This window comes from Arachis stenosperma, chromosome 9 (genome assembly GCF_014773155.1).
Source record: "Arachis stenosperma cultivar V10309 chromosome 9, arast.V10309.gnm1.PFL2, whole genome shotgun sequence".
NCBI lineage: Eukaryota > Viridiplantae > Streptophyta > Magnoliopsida > Fabales > Fabaceae > Arachis > Arachis stenosperma.
The window spans coordinates 9,343,815-9,365,662 of NC_080385.1; the positions used below are offsets into that span (position 1 = coordinate 9,343,815).

The following is a 21,848-nucleotide window of genomic DNA, read 5'->3' on the forward strand; positions in this document are numbered from 1 at the left end:
GAAAACACACGGGCAGATATCATCATTCTTGAATCCGTTTTTGGCCAGATACTCAGTAAGACGATTATATCGCATTCGTCCAGATTGCTTTAGACCATATAAAGATCTTTGTAATTTAACTGAGTATAACCCCTGCGAATATTCATTGGATGGTTTAGACATCTTTAATCCTTTAGGGACTTTCATATAGATATCCCGATCTAATGAGCCGTATAAATAGGCTGTTACCACATCCATTAAATGCATATGCAGTTTATGATATACAGATAAATTCACCAAATAACGCAATGTTATCGCATCCACTACAGGGGAATACATTTCTTCATAATCTATACCGGGCCTTTGTGAAAACTTTTGTGCCACAAGTCGGGCTTTGTAGCGCACAACTTCATTTTCTCAGTTCATTTTCTCACAAATACCCACCTGTATCCAACAGGTTTTATATCTTTTGGTGTACGGACTACAGGTCCAAAGACTTCACATTTTGAAACTCAACAAGTTTCCCAGAGACTTGGTAGATAATAGTGCATTATTTATTATGAATTTTGTTCCTCTAGGAAAAAAATTATAGCTCTTTCGGAGCCTTCTATCACGTTGTCCGGGCCAATAATAGTATTAACATATTCTTCTTTTGGCACAAGATGTGTAAAATATATATCACTTTTGAGAATGGTGTGCGAACTTGCACTATCCGCACGGTAAACATCTTCACTACATGTCCTTCCCATTCTCTTCAAAGACAAATAATAATAAAATGAGTAGAAATATTTACGCAGTAAAATTATTTCCTTGATTGAAAATATTTTTCTAAAAAGTATAGTATATACTAAAAATTTCATTATTATTATCTTGGTACATTCAGTAATTTTGAAATTCAAATGCATAAAACTTAACAAGAAGTTTCTTACATTATTTATTCACATGAATACTTAACAAACACACATATTAAACTATTCCATTATTGATTAAATGACCAATATTTCCTTTAGGATCTTCAAAGAAATCATATACATCATAGTGAGTGGTGGAATTTTCAACATCATTTGAAACAAAATTTGTTTCTTTTTCTTTCTTGTCAATTTTCAAAGATGCTTGATAAAGATCGACTAGGTTCCTTGGGGTATGACAGGTACGCGACTAATGGCTCTTTCCACCACAATGAAAATATTTATCCTTAGTTGATTTATTTTGCCCCATTATTTCTTTCTTTATCCCACTTCTGGTAAGATCCTTTCTTGTGAACATAATTCATTTTCCTTCCTTAATTTTTCTTGCTACCAAAGCCTTTCTATTTACCTCTTCTAGGGTAATGATTCGCTGCATTTGCTTCAGGAAATGGGACGGCGCCAGCTGGGCACGCTTCGTGATTTCTTAAAAGCAATTCATTGTTCGTTCGGCAACAAGAAGGCAAAAAATTAACTCAGAATATTTTTTAAATCTTTTTTCTCGATATTGCTGTTGCAGGAGCACATTCGAGGCATGGAAGGTCGAGAAAGTTTTCTCTAACATATCGGGTTTGAGGAAGTATCACATGATTGTACCTTTCTTCAAGGTTTTTCCATAGATCTGCAAGATCTTTTAATGTGAAATATTCATTTTTCAATCATACGTCAAGATGACGACGAAGGAAAATCATGGCTTTAGCATCTAGTATCCTTAATGGTATCTCCAAGATCCATTGAATCAAGATGGATTTTAGCATCTAGTATCCATAATAAATAATTATTTCCAGTTATATCAAAGCATCATATTCAAGACGAGAGAGCTTCGACATAATGAAAATTTGTTACCTGAGTCTTCCTAAAATTTGATCAGAGTCTCGTGCTGATAACCTGTTGTAAAATAAATAAGGAAGATGTAATAAATATAAAATAGAGAAATATAAATATGCTTTTATCTCACTATAATATAAGTAATCTATATATATTTACTAATATTATAATTATTGTAGCTTAAAATCACACAGAGATAAAAGAGAGAGAAGAATATTTGTAAGGTAAGAAAGGAGAGAGAATTGTTTTATTGCTTGTGTATGATGGCTCAGATATGTGCCCCTACTTATACATATATGGGGTCTTTATTTTCAACTTTCATTTAAGTTTATTCTTGCTTGAGAATGGACATCCACATTGATCCTTATCACAACATATCCATTATTTGTGAATGGGGAGAGATAAGTCTATCCCCATTTTGGCTTCTAATCAAAGTACTTAAAAAAGAATGATGAGCATGCAGGGTCCCATCCAACCTCTATCACGATCTCAGCGAAAGTCTCTTTACCGCCATTGACATTCCGTTCTCTCTCCCAACCTTCCATCAAGATCGCGTAGGAATCAACGTCAGCGCGTACCAACTTCTTCGCCATCTGGAAGAACTCGTTCGCGTTGCGCCTGGCGTCCCTGCAGATGGCACTGAGAAAGGAGTTGAGTGCAATGACGTCGTTGACGCAGTCGTAGTTTCCCATGACCTCAAAGGTCATGACGGCGTCGTGAACTTTGCCGATGACGACGTAGCTGCTGAAGACAGATGCAAAGGTAGCGAGAGAAAGGAGTCACTCCTTCTTCACGGACTTGATAGCGTCCCACATGGCATCGAAGAAGCGATTCTTTCCAAGGAGGTCGACTACGAGGTTTCATCAGTACGGGGAGTGGAAGTCGGAGAGGTGGTGGCAGCCGGACCAGGGGAACAACTTGACGGCCTAGACGGGGAAGGCACAGGAGAGCTTGAGGACTTGCTTGACGTCGGACGAAGTGATGGAGATGGAGAAGTCGCGGAGAGATTGCTCGATGGAGTGAGAGGCAGTGATGACAATGATGTGGTCATAGTTGTCAGAACCGAATCGATGATCGTACCGATCAAATTACTGATTTACTGATTTATTGGTTCAATCGATAAATTACTGGTTGAATTAGTAAAATCAGTTTCACGTAAATAAAAAATAAAAAATAGCCAAAAACTTAAAACTAAAATTTGAAATACATATCTTCATTAACATTTTATGAAGAATCAAGTTTCAAATTCTAAAAATAACTAATATAAAATATAAAATTTATTAGTACTACTACAATAGTATCTTAATTTGACACAATAAAAATAACAATTAATTCATAAAACCTATCATCTAACTATAGTATCAGTATATTTTAACTAGGGGTGGCAAGCGGGGAAGCCCGCCCCGCCCCGCCCCGCCCCACCAGAAGCCCGCCCTTTGGCGGGCTGGCCTGCCCTGCCCCGCCTAGTGAGGCGGTCCTAGAATCCTAGCCCGTCCCGCCTAAATGCGGGCTGGCGGGCTGGCGGGCTAAGCCCGCCAAAGCTCCTCTTTTTTTTTTACTATTAACTACTAAGTAATATATATAATTTCACAACCATATTAATAAATTTATAATTTCTAATGGCATAAAAAATTATATTTTTTATATTCACAAACATTAAAGTCTTTGTAATTATAAATATCTAATCAATATAATTATAAACCAAATTTTCATTCAAAATATAAATATAAATATTCTCTCCAAAGCAAAATAAATATAATCCAAAACATAATTATAAATATTGTCTCCAAAATAACATAAACATAATTCAAAACACTCAATTTTTATCTTCATACTCTTGTAAGTTAGGTTGGAGGAAGTTAGGTATTGGCAAAAAAATTACAAAAATACCCCTCACTAATAAAAATCTTAGCCCGGCGGGGAAGCCCGCCCCGCCCCGCCAAAGCCCGTCAAAACCCGCGGTTTAAGCGGTGCGGGTTAGGCGGGCTTTTGCTATTTGGCGGTCTCGATTTTCCAGCCCAGCCCGCCTTTTTTGGCGGGTTACGCGGGCTGGCCCGGCGGGTTTAGACCCGTTTGCCACCCCTAATTTTAACACTAGTATCAAAACAAATAACCTTAATCACAATACTAGCATTGAAATAGATCAAGCAGATTAATAAATTTAGTGAATTTATATTTATATTAATAATGATACATAATTAAAATATAATTAATTCAAAAAATAGAGAATACAAAATTAAATTAAATTAGATATCTATAAGATTATTTAATTGAATGTATAATATATAATTACTATTTGTCATACATAGTAACGAAAAGCACAATGGCTGAGTGGCAAGGGAATGATGCTGCAACATTAAGGTTCTTGGTTTGAACCTTGCCTACGACAGTTTGGAATATTTTTCAACCAAACCGGTTCGGTTAGATTGGTTTGCACTAATTCTCACTGGTTTTGACCGATTTTCTCCTGTTCTTACTTGTTCATATCGGTTCTATTCTTTGTACGGTTCAAAGAATAAACCGAACTAATTTAGGATTTAGTTTGTTGATTTTTTTGTCAAACCGACCGGTCCGATTTAGTTTTTATAACTATGGATGTGGCAGAGGGTTTTAACAGTGGGGAAGAGGAAGGAGGTCTGGAGGAGGAGTCTAGGTAGGATGGCAAGGGTTGGGTGCGACGGTGGTTGGACTTTGTATTTTGTAACAGCCCAGACCACCCGCTAGCACGATATTGTCTGCTTTGGTACATAAGGCCTCACGGTTTTACCTTTGACAACAGGGATGATAGCCGAAGCCCCCCACACTGACTCGTCAAAATGCGTCATACTAGGGAGAGGTATCCACACCCTTATAAGGCATGTTTCGTTCTCCTCTCCAACCAATGTGGGACCTTATAATCCACCTCCTAAGGGAGCCCAGCGCCCTCGCATAGTTATGTGTGTTTACCCCAGTTGTTGTATGAGAAATGGCGACAACAGAGTGATATTTGAGTGTAACAATCCGATACTATTGTCGACTCAGCATGTAAGTACGTTGTCGGAGTTGAAGAGTTTGATATTGAGCAACCTCGGTTGTACAGAGATGAGGGAGGTCAGAAGGGTGGGGTATAGGTTGCTGGCACCCATGGGTAATGGTGTCTTCTGGTTTTGACTATTTCGACTTCTAAGGGACGAGCATGTGCAGCTCATGTTCGACATCCATGGGAGAATTATGACGGAACAAGTGATGGAGCTTTCCGCCAAGGTTGGAGATGTTGGTCATGGTGGTTCTATACACTCGACCTATGTATAAGAAGACCGACCTCTCGCACCACCACCCATTCATGTCGCCATTCTAGTGTTGAGGCTTTCAAGTATTGCAAGCCGTTTGTTTTCGTCGATGGCACGCATCCGTATAGCAGATTGATAGCAAGAATCGTGTTGGTTAGAAATTTCTCTTATAGAAAGAAGAACTTCGTTGTAAGCATAGCTCCAAACCAACAAACAACTCTCACATCAAATTAAACTTTGGTTTTGTCACATGTACAAACCCCAATGAAAATTAACCGAAGTATTTAAACCTCGGGTCGTCTCACAAGGAATTGCAATGAAGTGAATGATTATTGGTTATGAAGGAACAAAGGGGGTCTGATTAATAAACTAGCAAGAAATTAAATGGGCAAGAATTTAAATTACAAAAAAAGTAAATCAAGCGAGCAATTAAAGAAAGCAATTAATAAAGAGAGACATTCATGACAAAGATTGAGAATGTAGGCTTTCTATCCTAGTCGTACAATGATTAATTCATCATATTTAGTCAACTCCAACAAATGGAAGAAGGTATCATGTTATCTTCACATAGGGAGAACGTCAAACAACTATAATCAATCATATCACAATAATGGACAAGAATTTATCTTATTAAGTCATCTCGGACGATAGAAGAAAGTATCATATTATCCTCACACTCCAAGAAAGTCTAATAAGACTAGCTAATCTCAATCTACAAGTCCTAATCACTTACTAATTAAATTAGCAAGGGATTAGAGTCAATGAAAATCATATTAACTAACAACTCTAGATCACCAACATAAGTTGGGTATCCATGACTCAAGATTGCCTAATTACTCTTTCCAAGCCAAGAATGCTCAAGATTTACTCTAAAGTCCAACCAAACATTTTGTCAAACACTTGGTGGGTATAAATGGAAAGCATGGCAAATGTGCAAGAATAATAAAATCTAACAACTACCAATTGCAAGGAAAGATAAATGACAACTCAAATCAACAATAAAAAGAACATCAAACATCAATTGTATTAAAAAGAAACCAAATCCAACAAGAACATTCATAAACATAAAAGAGACATGAAAGTAAAATTAACAAGAGAACCAGAAGAATTGAAGTGTTAGAGCAAGAAATTGTAAAGGAAACAAGATGAAAACATGAAATTGGACCTAGATCTAAGATGGAAATACCTTAAAAACCCTAATTCTAGAGAGAAGATGGAGCTTCTCTCTCTAGAAACTAAGCTACATGATGCAAAACTCTAAACGATTGCTCCCCCTTTGCCCAAGCTTGAATTCTACATGAAATAGAATCAGAAATGAGTTGGATTGGGCCCAAAATGTCTCAGAAATCGCTGGCCACGAGTTGCTTTTAATGAATCACGTGCAGCAACCCACGCGTACGCGTACGCGTCCCTAGGCGCCAGGCAACTATAGCAAATTTTATATCATTTTGAAGCGCCGGATGTTAGCTTTCCAACACAACTAGAACTGCTTCAATTGGACTTCTGTAGCTCAAGTTTTGGTCGATTGAGTGCGAAGAGGTCAGGGTTGACAGCTTTTACGATTCCTTCATTTCTTCATGAGTTCTCCCACTTTGCATGCTTTTCCTTCATTTCTTCAATCCAATATTTGCCTTCTAAACCTGAAATCACTTAACAAACATATCAAGACATCGAATGAAATTAAAGTGAATTAAATTTAGTTATTTTAAGGCCTAAAAAGCATGTTTTCACACTTAAGCACAAATTTAGGGAGGATTACAAAACCATGCTATTTCATTGAATAAATGTGAGAAAAGTTGATAAAATCTCCCAAAATAAGCACGAGATAAACCACAAATTTGGGATTTATCACATATACGGTGGAGTGTTGCTTATTGTGGTGGCACAAGACAGCAACAGCAACATCATGCCTATTGCTTTTGCTATTATCGAGTCCGAGAGTACCGAGTCATGGTCCTTCTTTCTTACTAATATGAGACGCCATTTCACCCCCACAAAATGGCTTACTGGTTATCTCTGATAGATTGCAGGCCATTAAGGTCACGCTCAGTGCTGATGATAGTGGTTGGTATCGCCCTAGAGCATTCCATGCTTACTATATCAGACACATGGCGACGAACTTCATGACTCATTTTAAGTCAGTCGAAGGCAAGAGATACCTTATAAACACTGCTTACAGTCCAAGAAAAGTTGGGTATGAGTGGTACATGGATGCCTTGAGAGGAGTTTCCTAGGCGATGGCAGACTGGGCTGGTCGTTTCAACAAAGAGATTTAGCTGCAACATTGCGACAGTGGGAGGCAGTTTGGTCATATGACGACAAATTTGTCAAAGTGAATCAATGCAGTTCTCAAGTGAACACGGTACTTGCCGATTTTTGCCATCGTGCGCATGACGTACGAAAGGTTGCAGAAGTTGTTCGTAACAAAGGGCAAGAAGGCGCAGTCACAGTTGGCGGCTGGAAACCGCTTTTCCCAGAGGCTGATGGCAGCCATTGAGAAGAACAGAGAAGGCATCTCAAAGTTGCGTTTCACTCATTGTCATAGGCGGGCCTCTGTGTTTGTTGTGGAGAAATTAGAGCCGTTCAAAAGTTGGTCGCAAGGTTCCTTCCGCATTCAGCTATCAGCGGGTACATGTGAATGTGAACTATTCCAGTCTTTCCATTATCCGTGCTTCCATGCACTTGCCGGGTGTACCACCGCTAGCATTGAGTGGCCTCCGTATGTACATTCAGTTTACAGAGATGAAGTAATGTTCAAGGTTTACGAGATGGAGTTTCCACCGACAAAGGCTGTGAACGACATCTATTTAAAGATGTCTCCCAACTATATCTCGTTTACAGTATAAACGATATAAGAGAGGAAAATTTATTTCAGTAAATATTTTTTAAAATATTTATTTTAGTAATTATCATATTTATTTTATTTATTAAAATAAAAAAATCCTAAGAGAAGGTACTTATTTTGTCCTTTTTTCTTAAAAATAATAAAAAAAATATACAAGGCCATGTCCATGAGTTTGACAAGGTTTTTTTCATATATATTGGGCTCAGAAAGTTAATCCAACCAAAATTTGGGGAGTTTGGTGTTTTGATCCCAGTCGGTTGAGCACTTGAGCTTGAGCTTGAGCCTATTTGGCCACTCTTGCTAAAACGTAATTATATTCATCCTTCGAGAATAATAAAAACCAATTAGTTTAGATTTTAGATTTGTTACGTTGGTGGTTTTAGCGGTAACGAAGGTAATAAGAGATGAGAGTGCATATATCCGATAGATAAAAGTTTGAATTAAAGATAATTTCAACGAATTTAAATGATAGGAGCAAAATTAATTAAATATAGGTCATACTTGGCGTATCCCGAGCTCCTTTATCAGTTCCATCCATTGTCAATAGGTTGCCATTTAAAATTTTTGGGCCTAATGGAATAAACCCAAGAAAGTTGGCTACATGGCCATGTTGGGTTCTAATATAATTTGGCCTAAGCTGCTGAAAATTAGTTGAGATGACCCATCAATATATTTTTTAAGATTCTGTATTCAGATTTGAATTTGTAGCATGACCAAAAAAAAAAAAATTGAATTTGTAGATAAAAACTTTTAAAAATATTAGATATAAGAATATGTAGTATGAATGAATTTGTAATGTAATATCTAAAATTGAGAGTGTCTAATCCATCTAACCATTAACACACAAACACACTTGAGGTTTAGGTCGTTTTGGTTTTTGAATTTTTTGTTTTCTTTTAACGACATGCTTTGAGGATCGTTAATCAGCAGTTCAGCGCTATGTTAGTATGTTGAGGATCATTCCATCGACATACAATGACTTAGAGTAATAAATACTTAGGGTGTGTTCCGGAAAGATTGAAAAGAGGAGTTTGGAAGGAAGAAATGGAAAAGGAAGGAAGTGTTTAAATATTTTTTTTTATTTTCTGTGGTTAAAATGGGTAAGGACTAAGGAAGAGAGATTTAAAAGACTTGTTATATATTTTTATAATTTTATTTCTTGTAATAATAATATATTAGATTTACCATTGTTGTAACACGACTACACAAGTAATTAAAAATAAAATAATAAATTTATTTAAAATTAACAAAAATTCCAAAAAAAAATTAAAAAAAAGATATTGAGAATAAATAATATGACCAGTTGATTACATTTAATTTATCGTATGTTAAATAATTTATTATTTTTATAATATATATTATACAATTAAAAACTTAAAACAATAAGATTCTTGATTAAATTTAGAATTTTATTATATGATGAGATAATATTAAGAGTAAATTTTTTATAATTTTTTAAAATTATTCTTAGTTATAAAATTATTAAAAAGAGACGTTAATAATTTGAATATATATATATATATATATATATATATATATAATGAAAATTAATAACTCTTATTTATTAAATTATATATATATATAAATGATACACATATATATATATATGATTATTGAATTGACACATTCTAAAATTTTTTAATAGTTATAATTATTACTTATTTGTTAATATAATATTTTTAATATGAATATAGTATTGGAGTTTTATTTGACTTGCAACCATCATGATAATTAATAACGTATTTATTATAATATGATTTCGAACACCTAATATTCTAAGTTGCAAGTTGAATAAATATTAGGTATAATTTAAATACTTGTAAAATTAGTAATTAGTCAACGATAAGAAATTCTTTAATTCTCAATAAAGAGTTTAGATTCTATAATTATAAAGATTAAGTACGATTTTAATTCTTAAGATATACTGATATAGGCCAAAAATTTTTTGTCCCCAACTTTTTGTTGCATATAAAATTATCCCTAAGATTTAACTTAATTTTAAAATGTCCTATTTACTAACATTTTAATTTATTACTAAATTATTCTTAATTAAAAAATAATAAAAAAAAAAAGATGAAAAGGAAAAAGAAAAGAAACGCGTGGGATAGACCGATAGAGGGAGGGAAGAAGAAGGGGAAAAGAAAGGTGGGGAGAAGAGAAGCTTTGTCATTCTGCTCATCCTCCTTTTTGCCATTCGTCGCTAAAAGATTGAAGAAATGAAGAAATTAAATTTTTAGGTTATTTATAATTTATTATAATAATAAAAACAAATTAGAGTTTGACTATTATTAAACCATGTTCTAAAAATTAACTGAAAATAAAAAAGATAAAATGAATTATACTTTATTTTTTTTAGTTTCTTAATAAAAATATCTCTAATGTTTAGTTATATTTAATTTTGTCCTTGACGTTTTTTTATTTGTGTCAAAATTATATCTAGACATTAACTCCATGTAAAATATTAGGGACAAAATAAAAAATTTTTAAGGATAGTTTTGTGAAAATAAAAATACCTTAAAGATAAAATTGAATGAATGGAAAATATTAGAGACAAAATTGAATGAAATTGAATGAAATTAAATGTTAGAGTAATTTTGAAAAAAAATTACAAATATTATGGACAAAAAAATATACTTTACCCATAAAAATATATTACTTCTATGCTATCATATTATTGTTGTTAGATGCCAATCTTAATTAATAAATTTATTTATTATAACTAATTTACTAATTCCTTAGTTTTGAATTTATGGGATTACATACTGCGAGTGTTCTAATCTTTGTTAAATAATTATTTAATTATTAATTTAATTTGATCAAATAAAAATTATATTAATTCAGATAAAATATTATTATATTTTTTACTAGTACTAAAAATATAATAATAATATGATAATTAAAATATTAAATAAAAATTTAAAATAATTAATTTTTTTATTCTTAAATTTTAAATTTTGATAAAATTTTAATTGATACTATTTTAAATTAAGTTGTAATTTGATTTATAAGATTTCAATTTGAAATAAGATAAAATTTAAGTTTAAAATAAGATAAAAATTTATATTTAAAATAAGATTTAAATTTAAAATCAATAACAACTTCATACTATATATATGTATTATATATGTATGATAAGAGTAAAAAAAAGTATAATTTTATTCCCTTACCTTTACCTACATAAATATATGTAAGTTTTTTTTTGGTGAAAAATTTTTTGATATGTAAGTAATTGCAACTGATTTCTCAATTTAGATAAAAAAAAAATCTATTGATTAAAGAGTTGATAGCAAAAATCAATTTCGGTGTAGATTTGCATAAAGCATTCCTATCATCAAAGAAGAAAATTTTTACTGAAATATATTCAGGTATTTGTATCTTACCAAAACCCTCATCTTCCGAATAATAAAGCTCGGAAATAGAATTTAACTCTATGAGGTCTTTCTCTCTCCTCCAAAATCTTTCAAAACACAACTTGTATTCAATTTTTGGAGAAATTAAGTGTGTGTTTGGATTTCAGTTTGCAAGAGCAAGTTTGCATAAAATTAATTTTACAAAATTGATTTTGATAAAAAATAAGTTTGGGTTAACGTGATTTATGTTTAACAATATTTGTATCAAAATTAATTATAGCAAAATAAATGAAACAAGAGTTTGAAGAGTTTATAATATATTTTTACAATTTTGTCATATACTAAAATATTATGATTTAAAAGTAAACATGAATATTATGATTTAGAAGTAAACACTAATTTGACAACAACCATGCTAGAATTCCACCTTGGCTTTTATCTTATGCCATTGAGGAACTCTTCAAAGTATTCCACCCTGATCTGAAATCAAGCTATTGTTAATTAGGAATGAAAGCATATAACAAATGGGACTTAACACAACTCTAAGATTCTTAGTTCCTTTAAATTGTTTTATTAAATTGGCTAATGCATCATAAACATTCCATACCATGCATTCACTTCAAAAACACAAGATTATTTTACTGTTTGCCAATGCTGAATTCATCTTCAGCAAACTGATGGAGCATGTACTGTATTACTCCACTAATTTTAAAATATTTATTTGAATTTAAAAAAAAAATAAATGTTTCAAAATAATTTCCATTTTTATATTAGGATAACGTTAATTGATTTTAGTAACATTCTTGATTTAACTGTGATAATTGGTTAAGCATTAATCATATGCGTTCATTCAGTTAAAGATTTTGTCTATTTATACTATTTTAAGTATTACTAAATTTCGTTTGTTTTTAATTTAGTACATGTATTTTTTGCTTTGGTTAATTATTTTGAAGCAATGAAGCTGAAAGAGTAATGGTCAATGTTTGGAGTAAAGAATGTTTGGATCTAAAGAATCAATAATGAAATCTCATGTTGGAAAAATAGATTAAATAGTGAATATGATATAAAGAATAGTTAATATGTTTTCTTTTTAAGTTTTGAGTCAAAATGTGTTATATATATTCAACTTGCTTATATAATTTTTAATTTCTCAATTAATTTATCTGTTGATCCATGTGTTCATTACGCATTGACTTAAGACGATTTAAAAGTGAATTCAAACATGAACTCTTCAAAGTTTAAACCATCTTACCACATCTCTTCAAATATAGATAAATAAGGATTAGGAGCACTACTACAAAATGATAGAATTTGCATTCCACAAACATTTTTTTCTCTTTTGTATAAAATTAAACTAGAACATCTAAAACAACAGAAAAATAAACAGAACTAAAGTCTAAAACTAAAATCAAACACCCAAACCATTAAATACAAGCCAGGACCTAGAGTTAAATATTATATTAATCAATCATCATGGAATAAGAGAATCAACTCTAAAATCTAAATAATAATGCAACACTTGAATTAACTAAAATACTAATAATGCTATTGAGAAGCCTTGTTTTGTGTTGATCATGTTACTCTCACCTATAGTTGCTCTCTTGGGTTGTGTTCATCTTAAGCAGCACCCTCATGTGTGTGAGGGGATGCCAACTCAGAAAGGACAAAAAGTCAAGAACTCCCATAACAAGTTGTAAATTAGCAATGCATGCACAAGTACCAATATACCAGCCATGTGCATGTGCTTACTTCAATTCCATTGCAAGAGGATATATATAGAGGGCCATTATGTAGAGACAAATCTTCCATTCATGAGAGATTAATAGAAACCATTAAAGTTAAACTAATTAATTAATACTAAATTGAAACTCTAAACTGTTTGACAAAATTATTAACCTTTAAAAAAAATATTCCTGTATAAAATTAATAGTTAACTCACTTTCCAATGCAATAGGTTTGTTTATGTAAAGTTTTGTTTGTCCTAAATTCATTCACTGAAAGATCATACTATATTACACTAGTTTCACTTGTCTCTTCAGTTTTTTTTTTTTTTTCTTTTTGTGCAGATTTATTGTTTTAACTTGTAAGAGTTGTGAGAAAATAAAGAAACTTACCAGCAAAGTTGGCATCAAACTAGACAAACTAAAAGCATTAAGATCAGATGCAAACTCTGAAATACATTTTAGGTAAAATTCAAATAAATTTCGTCTCTTCTGCATACTCAACTGACCATATCACCTGCACATGATACATTAAATAATGTCATATTTTTAATTTAATATTCTAGTTGACTCAAGATAACAAAGACCATAACGGCATTAACAAGGAATGCTACAGCAACTTTGCAAATCGCAATCATCCAATAGTAATTTAAAGTGCTAACTTTTTTTCCCATCTGGAAGGTGGTGTGCTTTAAACATTTTTGTGTGAATTACTGACATCACATATTAAGCACACAAAATTACTAACCTATACTCTCTCATTTGGGCCACACAATACATCAGTTACCCTCAGCTAAAGAATCTAAGAATTGAGAATGAAATAGAAGTATCCTAGGCAAATTCCCAAATACAAGGGAAAGCTTGAATGAAGTGATTCTATGCCACTTTACTTTGAATCTTTACCTTTTATTTTATTATTATTATTTTAAATTTTATAACTTTTTGATCCTTGAAACTTCTGATTGAATACTTTGATAAAAAGCTGGAATGGTACTAAACACAGCTATAAACCAAGTTGTATAACAGACTGTGCCTCTATTTGCTGATAAGGCATCTTTTTTTTTTTCCCTGCTTTTTTTCACTCATAAAATATATAAAGTCATAATACAATAAAAACGAATAAATCCCACTTTGGATCAAATCAAACCTGTAAAGAATATTTGTATATAACCATCCACTAACTTTGCTACCTCTCCTCTGTTTCTCCCCTGTTTTCACTCTGTTTCAAAACAGAGCAAAGAGACAAGGCACTACCATCACCACCATTAAGAATGGATCCACCACCAACACAGCCACCAGCAATGCCACCACATCCATCCACCATGGCTCCCACCACTGTCATGGCTGCCACTGCCACATCAATTCAAACAAACAACCCTGACTCGGTTGAATCCTCGCCGCGCTGTCGTATCGGTGAAACATGGAATGATGAGCTTATTGTGCCGGTCCCAGGCGCCAAGCTCCGCCTCATGTGCAGCTACGGTGGCCACATCATGCCACGCCCCCATGATAAGTCCCTCAGTTACATAGGTGGTGACACTAGAATTGTGGTGGTGGATCGCAATTCAACCCTAAAGGACCTCTGTTTGCGCCTTTCCCGCACTTTACTCAATGGAAGACCCTTCACACTCAAGTACCAATTACCAAACGAGGACCTTGACAACCTCATCTCTGTCACCACTGATGAAGACCTTGACAACATGATCGAAGAGTATGATCGTGTGGCTGCAGCATCAGCATCTACCCTGAAGCCTTCACCTTCAAGACTCAGGGTGTTCCTGTTCTTCTCCAAGCCAGAGACCACTGTTTCAATGGGATCACTCCTTGATGATGCGAAATCTGAGACATGGTTCGTGGATGCGCTCAACAACTCGGGGATGCTCACAAGGGGTGTGTCAGATTCCGCAGCAGGAGAAACCATTGTAAACCTTGATGGTGTTGGCCCTGCTGTTTCAGCTAGTGGTTCAAGCAACAACTTGGAGGCTCAGGCTGCGGCAGTGGCAGAGTCTTTGGCTCTGACTGATAATATCACTGGCAACAATAACAACAATAGCAACAAGGTGAAAAATTTGCAGGATGTTGCAGCTGTGAATTCACTGCCTGGCTCACCTTCATCAGCTTCTTCTCCTTCAATGGCTAATCTCCCACCCATCCGGGTTCGTGTCGATGACAATGGTGCTAGTAGGCTTCAGCAGGAGCAAAGGGTTGGGGTGATGGAGGAGCAGTTAGCACAGATGACAATTGGCGCAAGTGGTGTGAGGCGAGATGAAGGGTTTGTTGTTGTTCCCTCTACTGTGGCTATGCCTGCTGCAGTGCCTGCAACTATGAGTTTGGCTGCAGCAGCAATGGTTACTAGCAATAGTAGTGATATCATGAATAGGCTTATTATCTCTGAGGATGAGAGATCAGATCCTGGTGTTCCTCTTGGGTTTGGGAAGCCTCCTTTACCATTGCAACTTGTGCAACCAAGGACTGGTGGTGGTGTGAGTTTACCTTCTCCAGATTCAGTTGCAAGGTATCTACTATTCATATCTGTTGGTAACTAATTTTTGCCAAGTAAACCACCAATTTAGTCTTCAGATGTTTGAAATGCCAACAATTTAGCCCCCAGAAGAAAAGAAACTTTAGATTTTTAAATTCTCTGGGCATAAATTGTCAACAAACCAATCTGCAGGAGACTAATTTTTTTTTTCTTGATCTCTATATGATATCTGTTTCTGGTTTCTTTCTTTTTTATCCTTAAACTCTTTCTTCTGTTGAATCATATCAAACTCGTAAGAATCAATTTAGGTGATGACAATTAGTTTATTGAAATTAACTGTTATTGGTTAATATTTTCAGTGACAGTAGTAGCATTGCATCAACAAATTCTTTCTCGAAGAATGTGTACTATCAAGAACAAGTCCAACCTTCACATGTAGATAACAAAGCTCCTACCATAAGCAATGCCAAGATTGAAATTAGAGAACAAATTCAGGATCCAAATTACACATTACCTCCACAATTGGATCAAAACCAGCAACTCCACCAGCAATTTGTGCAAGCAAGCAGCCCCTACATTCACCACCCTGCGGCCGCCACCAATACAGTGCCAGTGTCATCTTACTACCCAGTTTACGCACCGCCGCCACCGCTGCCATCACAACCAACACTTCACCAGCATCCATTTCCCCAAACTCAACAACAGCAACAGTATCAACCAGTTTATGTTATGCCTGTTGGACACACACAACAACCATACAATGTAACATTGCAACACAACATTGCTGATCCTAACGTGGTAGCATCAGGTAGACCACTAGTACCCCAGAGTATTGCTGCTCCTGCAGTGTCAACAACAGCATACAAAGATGGCACATTACCAATTTACCCTCCTAGGCCAAATACCCAACCACAAACTACTCAGGCATTTATTCAAATACCTTCTAGTCACTTTCAGCAACAACCACAGTATGTGGGTTTGACCCAAGTTCAGCACCATCAACCACCACCACCACCACAGCACATTGCTGTGGCTCCATCTGGTAGTGGTGGAGGTGGTGGTGCTAATTACGGCTATGAATATGGTGGTGGCACTGTGCAAGATCAAGCTGCATACTACACACAACAGCAACAAGCTACTACAGCTCCATTGACTTCTCAGTACCAATCCATGACTCCGGCGGCGGCAGCTGCGGCGCTATCGGATGTTTCGAAGCAATTCCCCAATGAAAGTCTTCAGCAGCCAAACAGAGCTACACAACCCGTATAGAGAAAAATGAACCATTTCTGAAGGAAGCTTGTTGAGGGGGTTAATTTGGTCTTTTTGCTTTCATTTATTAATGATGAATGTATGGCTATTTCTTTTCTTGAGGGAAAAAAGAATAAGTACCACATAATAGTGTCTTTCTTTTTTTAGGGTGTAAGGTGAAAATTGGATGAAAATTTTTATAATGAATTTCATAGGGTTTACTCATGATATTTATTTTGTGAAAATTTTCATCCTTTTTTTTTTACCTTTCAACCAAAAAAACCCTTGACCTTATATAATGTAACATTTAAGATTATATACTATATTGCAAAAATAGTTTTAATTGTTATTTCGGATACTTAATTACTTGAATAAAGTAGCTAAGTCACTTGACAGTCAAGTTTATTTTTGTCTACTTCTGATTAAATAAGAGAATCACTAGATTTGGTTATTTCATTTCCAAAGCTTTTATGAATCTACCATAAACTGAAGTTTTTCGAGGTGTATGTTTATGTTCAATTAGCACATGCACCGATTTAGCTCTTGAGATTCCAATTGCATTATTTATATCTTTTAGATTGCGATTCGGCCAACATAATGGTCCTTCGGTGAATTTCTGGTGTGACTCAGCGACGACGTTGCTTATGTGGCACAGCCACTGCCACGTTGGACGCCATAGTGTACAGATGACGTGGTTTGTGTTGTAAAATTTTCCAATGTAGTCCCTGTCTTCATGTTTAAACCTTAAAATTTCGTTGGCCTCCCCTCAATGTGGTTCTCTCCATCAACGTCTCTTTCTGCATCTGTTGTGTACACCAATAGCTGTCCCCCATGAGAGGAAATGGGAGCCACGTTGCAGGAAGTTCCAACCGGTCATTGTCGACGGAAAACTGGAGAAGAAGCACTACGCGAAGCATGCAGGGATGGATTCCGGACTGGTGCGGCTGTGGTTGTCGCCCGGTGCTAAGGTGGTCAGGGACGGAGTCGCATCCTAACAAGCCCTTCTTTGGTTGCTCCAACTATAATGTGAGTAAAGGTAAATGATTTGTAGCTTATTGAAAATTTTTTTTAGTTGATTTTTTTGGTTGGTTGCAGACAAGTGAAAAAACATGGTATGGGTTATTCGTCTGGGCTGATTTTGTGCAAGAGGAGTTGTCTGAAAGAGCTGTTGCAGGAGATGATGATGGTGACAGGAAGATGAACTTTGCATAGCGGATGGGAAAGATGGAGGCAGACATTAGGAATCTGAAATTCATAACTCATGTTCTTGGGTTTGGGTTCTTAGTAGTTGTTGTTTTTGTAGGAATTGTGCTATTAAAGGGTTGAGAACATGTCAATGTAATGTAGTTCCGAAAGTAATTAATCAAAGTGTTATGTGGTAACATAACATTCTTTTGTGTAACTGATCTTAGTTTGCTATAATATAATATCCTGTTGGATGAAGTAAAAGTACATGTTGGATGAAGTAAAGGTACATGTAAATAAGTAACAGAAAGATTGATTCAAACCATGGATAGTATTAATTGATCGATACCAAAATATGGCAAACCATTCATAGTTTTAACATATTACAGCCATAAGCAACTGAACAAGTAGCATGACATACTTGATTAGTAATCAACAAAATGAACCATTGTTTAGAGTGAGCACATTCATTGTATCTTTTAACAAAAAACAAACACTTGACAAGTGTAATATCCTAATGTCCTAATATTAAAGTTCACTTCTTCCGGGGGTGCTTAAATCCAGGAGTCGGCACAAACTTCAGAAAATTTGTGAATCGTGAGGCAGTGGCAGAACTCGTACCCTTCATTGGGTCCAGTACTGTAGAAGGGGTTGTTAGTGGTGACCTTCTTCTAGCAGGGAGTTTGGCAGGTCTTGTGGCTGGTTCCCCTCTTACTTCAATGAACTATACAAATTTTAAATCACAAATAAAAACCAAACTATGTCACCCACTAAACCTTTTTCAGAGTTATTAGTCCATGAATTATAGAGGCTTATTGTAGGATTACTATTGTACCTTTTGAGAGTCTTCTGGTTCATAACAAATTGGCTGTGACAGATCAATCTCTGAAGCTTGACCAATAGGAGCAGAATTGATTGTAATATTAGCAGTAGTCGTAGCTATACTAGTAGCAGTTCCAGTTGCAGTGTCAGTTGTGGTGGCCTGGGCAATTGCAGTTGCTTGTGCACTAGCATTTTTAGGGTCTTTAGCAGCCCCTGCTGCCTTTGTAGCAGCCGCAGCATCAGCTGCAGCTTGAGCAGCATCAGCTGCTATTTTCTTTTCACATCCTCTCTTGGTGTGACCTTTTTGCAAGCAGTACTTGCAGGTGAAAAGCCGAAGCTATCTTTTCAAGGCTGTTACTGGCTTAGATTTCTTGCTAGAACTTGTGCCTTCATCCGAGTCCTTTCTCCTCTTTGTTTGAAGGTTCCCTGGCTTCCTCTTGATTGGTGGTGCCAATGGCCTGTTAAACTGACTTTGTTCCCAAAAGCCTTGGCCATGTATAGGATTGATGTGGTACTTGTATGTTTCCTTGTAAGACTCCATGGTTATCAACTTATGGCAGAAATCCTCTGGGTGCTTGTTGATTCTGGCCAGTGTAGCACATGCATGAACGCATGAAATTCCTACAAGTCCAGTTTTCATCCAGCTTAGGTTAAAACAAAATTATTTATAAGACAAGTGTAAAATTCAATGAGCAAACGTAAGTGGATGGGAAAAAACAACCTGTTAACATCCAGAACTGGCAGGTACATAATCTTCTCCCCAAGTCCACCACATGGTTTGTAGGACGCCCATGGACCTCAAACTTCTCATATCCAGTATCTCCAAACCATATAGCATGCCAATTGTAACACCCTAACACACTAAGCTTTACACTTAAGTCGTAAAACAGAGGTGGTGTGATATTACGACCTCTAAAATAAAATGAGTACATATAATAGCAGAAGAATTATAATATGCTAGGAGCCTTGAAGAATAGAGGAAATAAAAATCGTGAATATAAAAGCGCAACGCTCGAGAAATGAGTTAACTTGCGTGCTAAGAAAGCTACAGCTGTCAAGTGTAAAGTAACCCAAAATAGGAATATAGAGTCAAATATACAAAATAACGAGCTCCTGACTCAGCCTGCGAAGTCAAGACTGGCCGGAGAATATACACACATATATACATATATATACATATCCAAAACCAAATGTACATAAACAAAATCTTGCCTCTCCATACACCTCTAGGAGGATAAAAAAGAATAAGTTATGTGGAGAGAAAGCTAAGTACATATATATACATCATAGCATAACAAAATAACCCAGTAACCACTCCACTTCAAGAGTCCAGACGCCTAACGAGATGCCTCTTGACCTGCATCTAAAAAATAACAACATAGTATGGAATGAGAATCAGAGGTTCTCAGTATGGTAAAGGTGCCACACACATAATATATAAGGTCCTGGGAATGCCAGAGGCAATCCTAGAACGCCGACACTCAGATTATAGAGCTTAAAGTATTAAACAGAAGCCATAAAACGTGGTTTACTAAGGATATTTAAACCTAACTTAACTTAACCTTAAATCTAAATCCCATTCTGCCATTCCTCCTTACCTCCAACTCCATCATGCATTTTCACAGACAACTAAACAGACAAATGCAAGCACAAGAAGGTTACAAGTATTGTAGATAACAAATATACATTTAACATGGCAAGTACATTTAGGCACACCCAGTTAATACACAAGCAAGTAATTCAAGTAATATGCATATGATGCATGCCTGTCCTATGGCTGATGAGGCTCATCTGTCGATATCCAACCAACCCGACAAGTCTGAATTGTCCTTAGACTGTCCCCCGACGTGTATCCCAAAGAGTCTATGCATAACTTTTTCTTAAATAATCAATATTGCTCAAAGGGGGTAACATTTCCGCGAATTTATATAGTGCCCGGTCACACTTACGTCGTAGGGTCAACAGAGTATCGAGTTTTCAACCTGGTACACGTGGTGGCAAGCCACCGCATTTGATCCAGGGAATCTCATATCTCGGATTATTCAAATTTATAAGCCATATAAATAATTCAATTATAATTCATCAACATCCACATCATTCTCAATCGCATTTCATTCAACATTATACGTCAATCATATTCAATCCTTATCCTTCATTATCACGCCTCCCATTCCGTCCATCAATAGTTTCAATTCAAAACATAATTCATTCTTTTCTAAATAAATCAAATTTAAAACATGCTCATTTTCTTAATAACTCTAAATCAAATCATATAACCCTTGAATCTAAATCTTTTTAAATAATCATATAAACAAAATCTCTAATTTTTTATAAAATTTCGGCAGCATCTCCTCTAAAACTCGGACTTTGCCACCCTTTTCGGGTCCAAACCTGCTTTCTTTTCAATTCCACATGCCCTTCCTCATCATCATAACAGTCACCACAATAAATCTACCTCAGATCAACATTTATACTCATACAATATTCAAATTCAATAACCAAAATTCAACTAAGGATCATAGTTCACTAATCCTAGGCTTCTAACACAAAATACCTCAAATCAATAATTCACCAAATTATTAGTTAATCAACAAGTACCTAACCAACTATGTTCATCAACAATAACATTCAACCATGATTCTCTCCAAATTAACATAACAACATTCACCATCCAAAATTAATAACTAATTATCCAATAAACTTCAACCAAATATATTCATCGACAAATTACTAAACATTAAACATACAACTGCATTCCAACTTATCCTATGGTCATCTAGCCTAAGTTTTCACAGAACATTATATATTAAATGCAAGAAACCTAAACCATAACTTGGCCGATTTCCACGTAACGACCAAAGCAAATTATTTAAAACCAAGGCAGCCCCTTCAAAATTCAACTAATCAACTTCCTCCAAGTTCCAATATTCACAATTTCAAGCTCCAATTATTTATTCACAACCTTACCCAAGTTTCACATAAGTAAGAGTGAACGTTTCCCTCAAGCTAATTGGATCCTATGAAATTGTTCTGATAGAAATGTAGAGCTCGACGCGGTGAACGCATGGCCGCAAACACTGCGGTGATCGGAGCTCGGACGGAGAAGTTATGGGAGTTGGAAATTAACGTAAGGGTTACGGGATATTTCTCGTTT

General features: G+C 35.1%; 1 protein-coding gene across 1 annotated transcript; it reads left to right on the plus strand.

Moving 5' to 3' along the window:
* The first annotated feature begins 14,036 nt into the window (after positions 1-14,036).
* LOC130951110 (uncharacterized) lies at positions 14,037-16,998 on the plus strand. The gene is made up of 2 exons (XM_057879724.1): positions 14,037-15,472; positions 15,799-16,998. The coding sequence occupies exons 1-2, from the start codon at positions 14,229-14,231 to the stop codon at positions 16,706-16,708; spliced, it is 2,154 nt and encodes a 717-aa protein (XP_057735707.1). The 5' UTR covers positions 14,037-14,228; the 3' UTR covers positions 16,709-16,998.
* The last annotated feature ends 4,850 nt before the right edge of the window (positions 16,999-21,848 follow it).

Coding starts and splice junctions, on each gene's coding strand:
- LOC130951110 (XM_057879724.1), top strand. CDS start 14,229: ATGGATCCACCACCAACACAGCCACCAGCAATGCCACCACATCCATCC. Junction 15,473..15,798: donor TCTCCAGATTCAGTTGCAAG/GTATCTACTATT, acceptor TAATATTTTCAG/TGACAGTAGTAGCATTGCAT.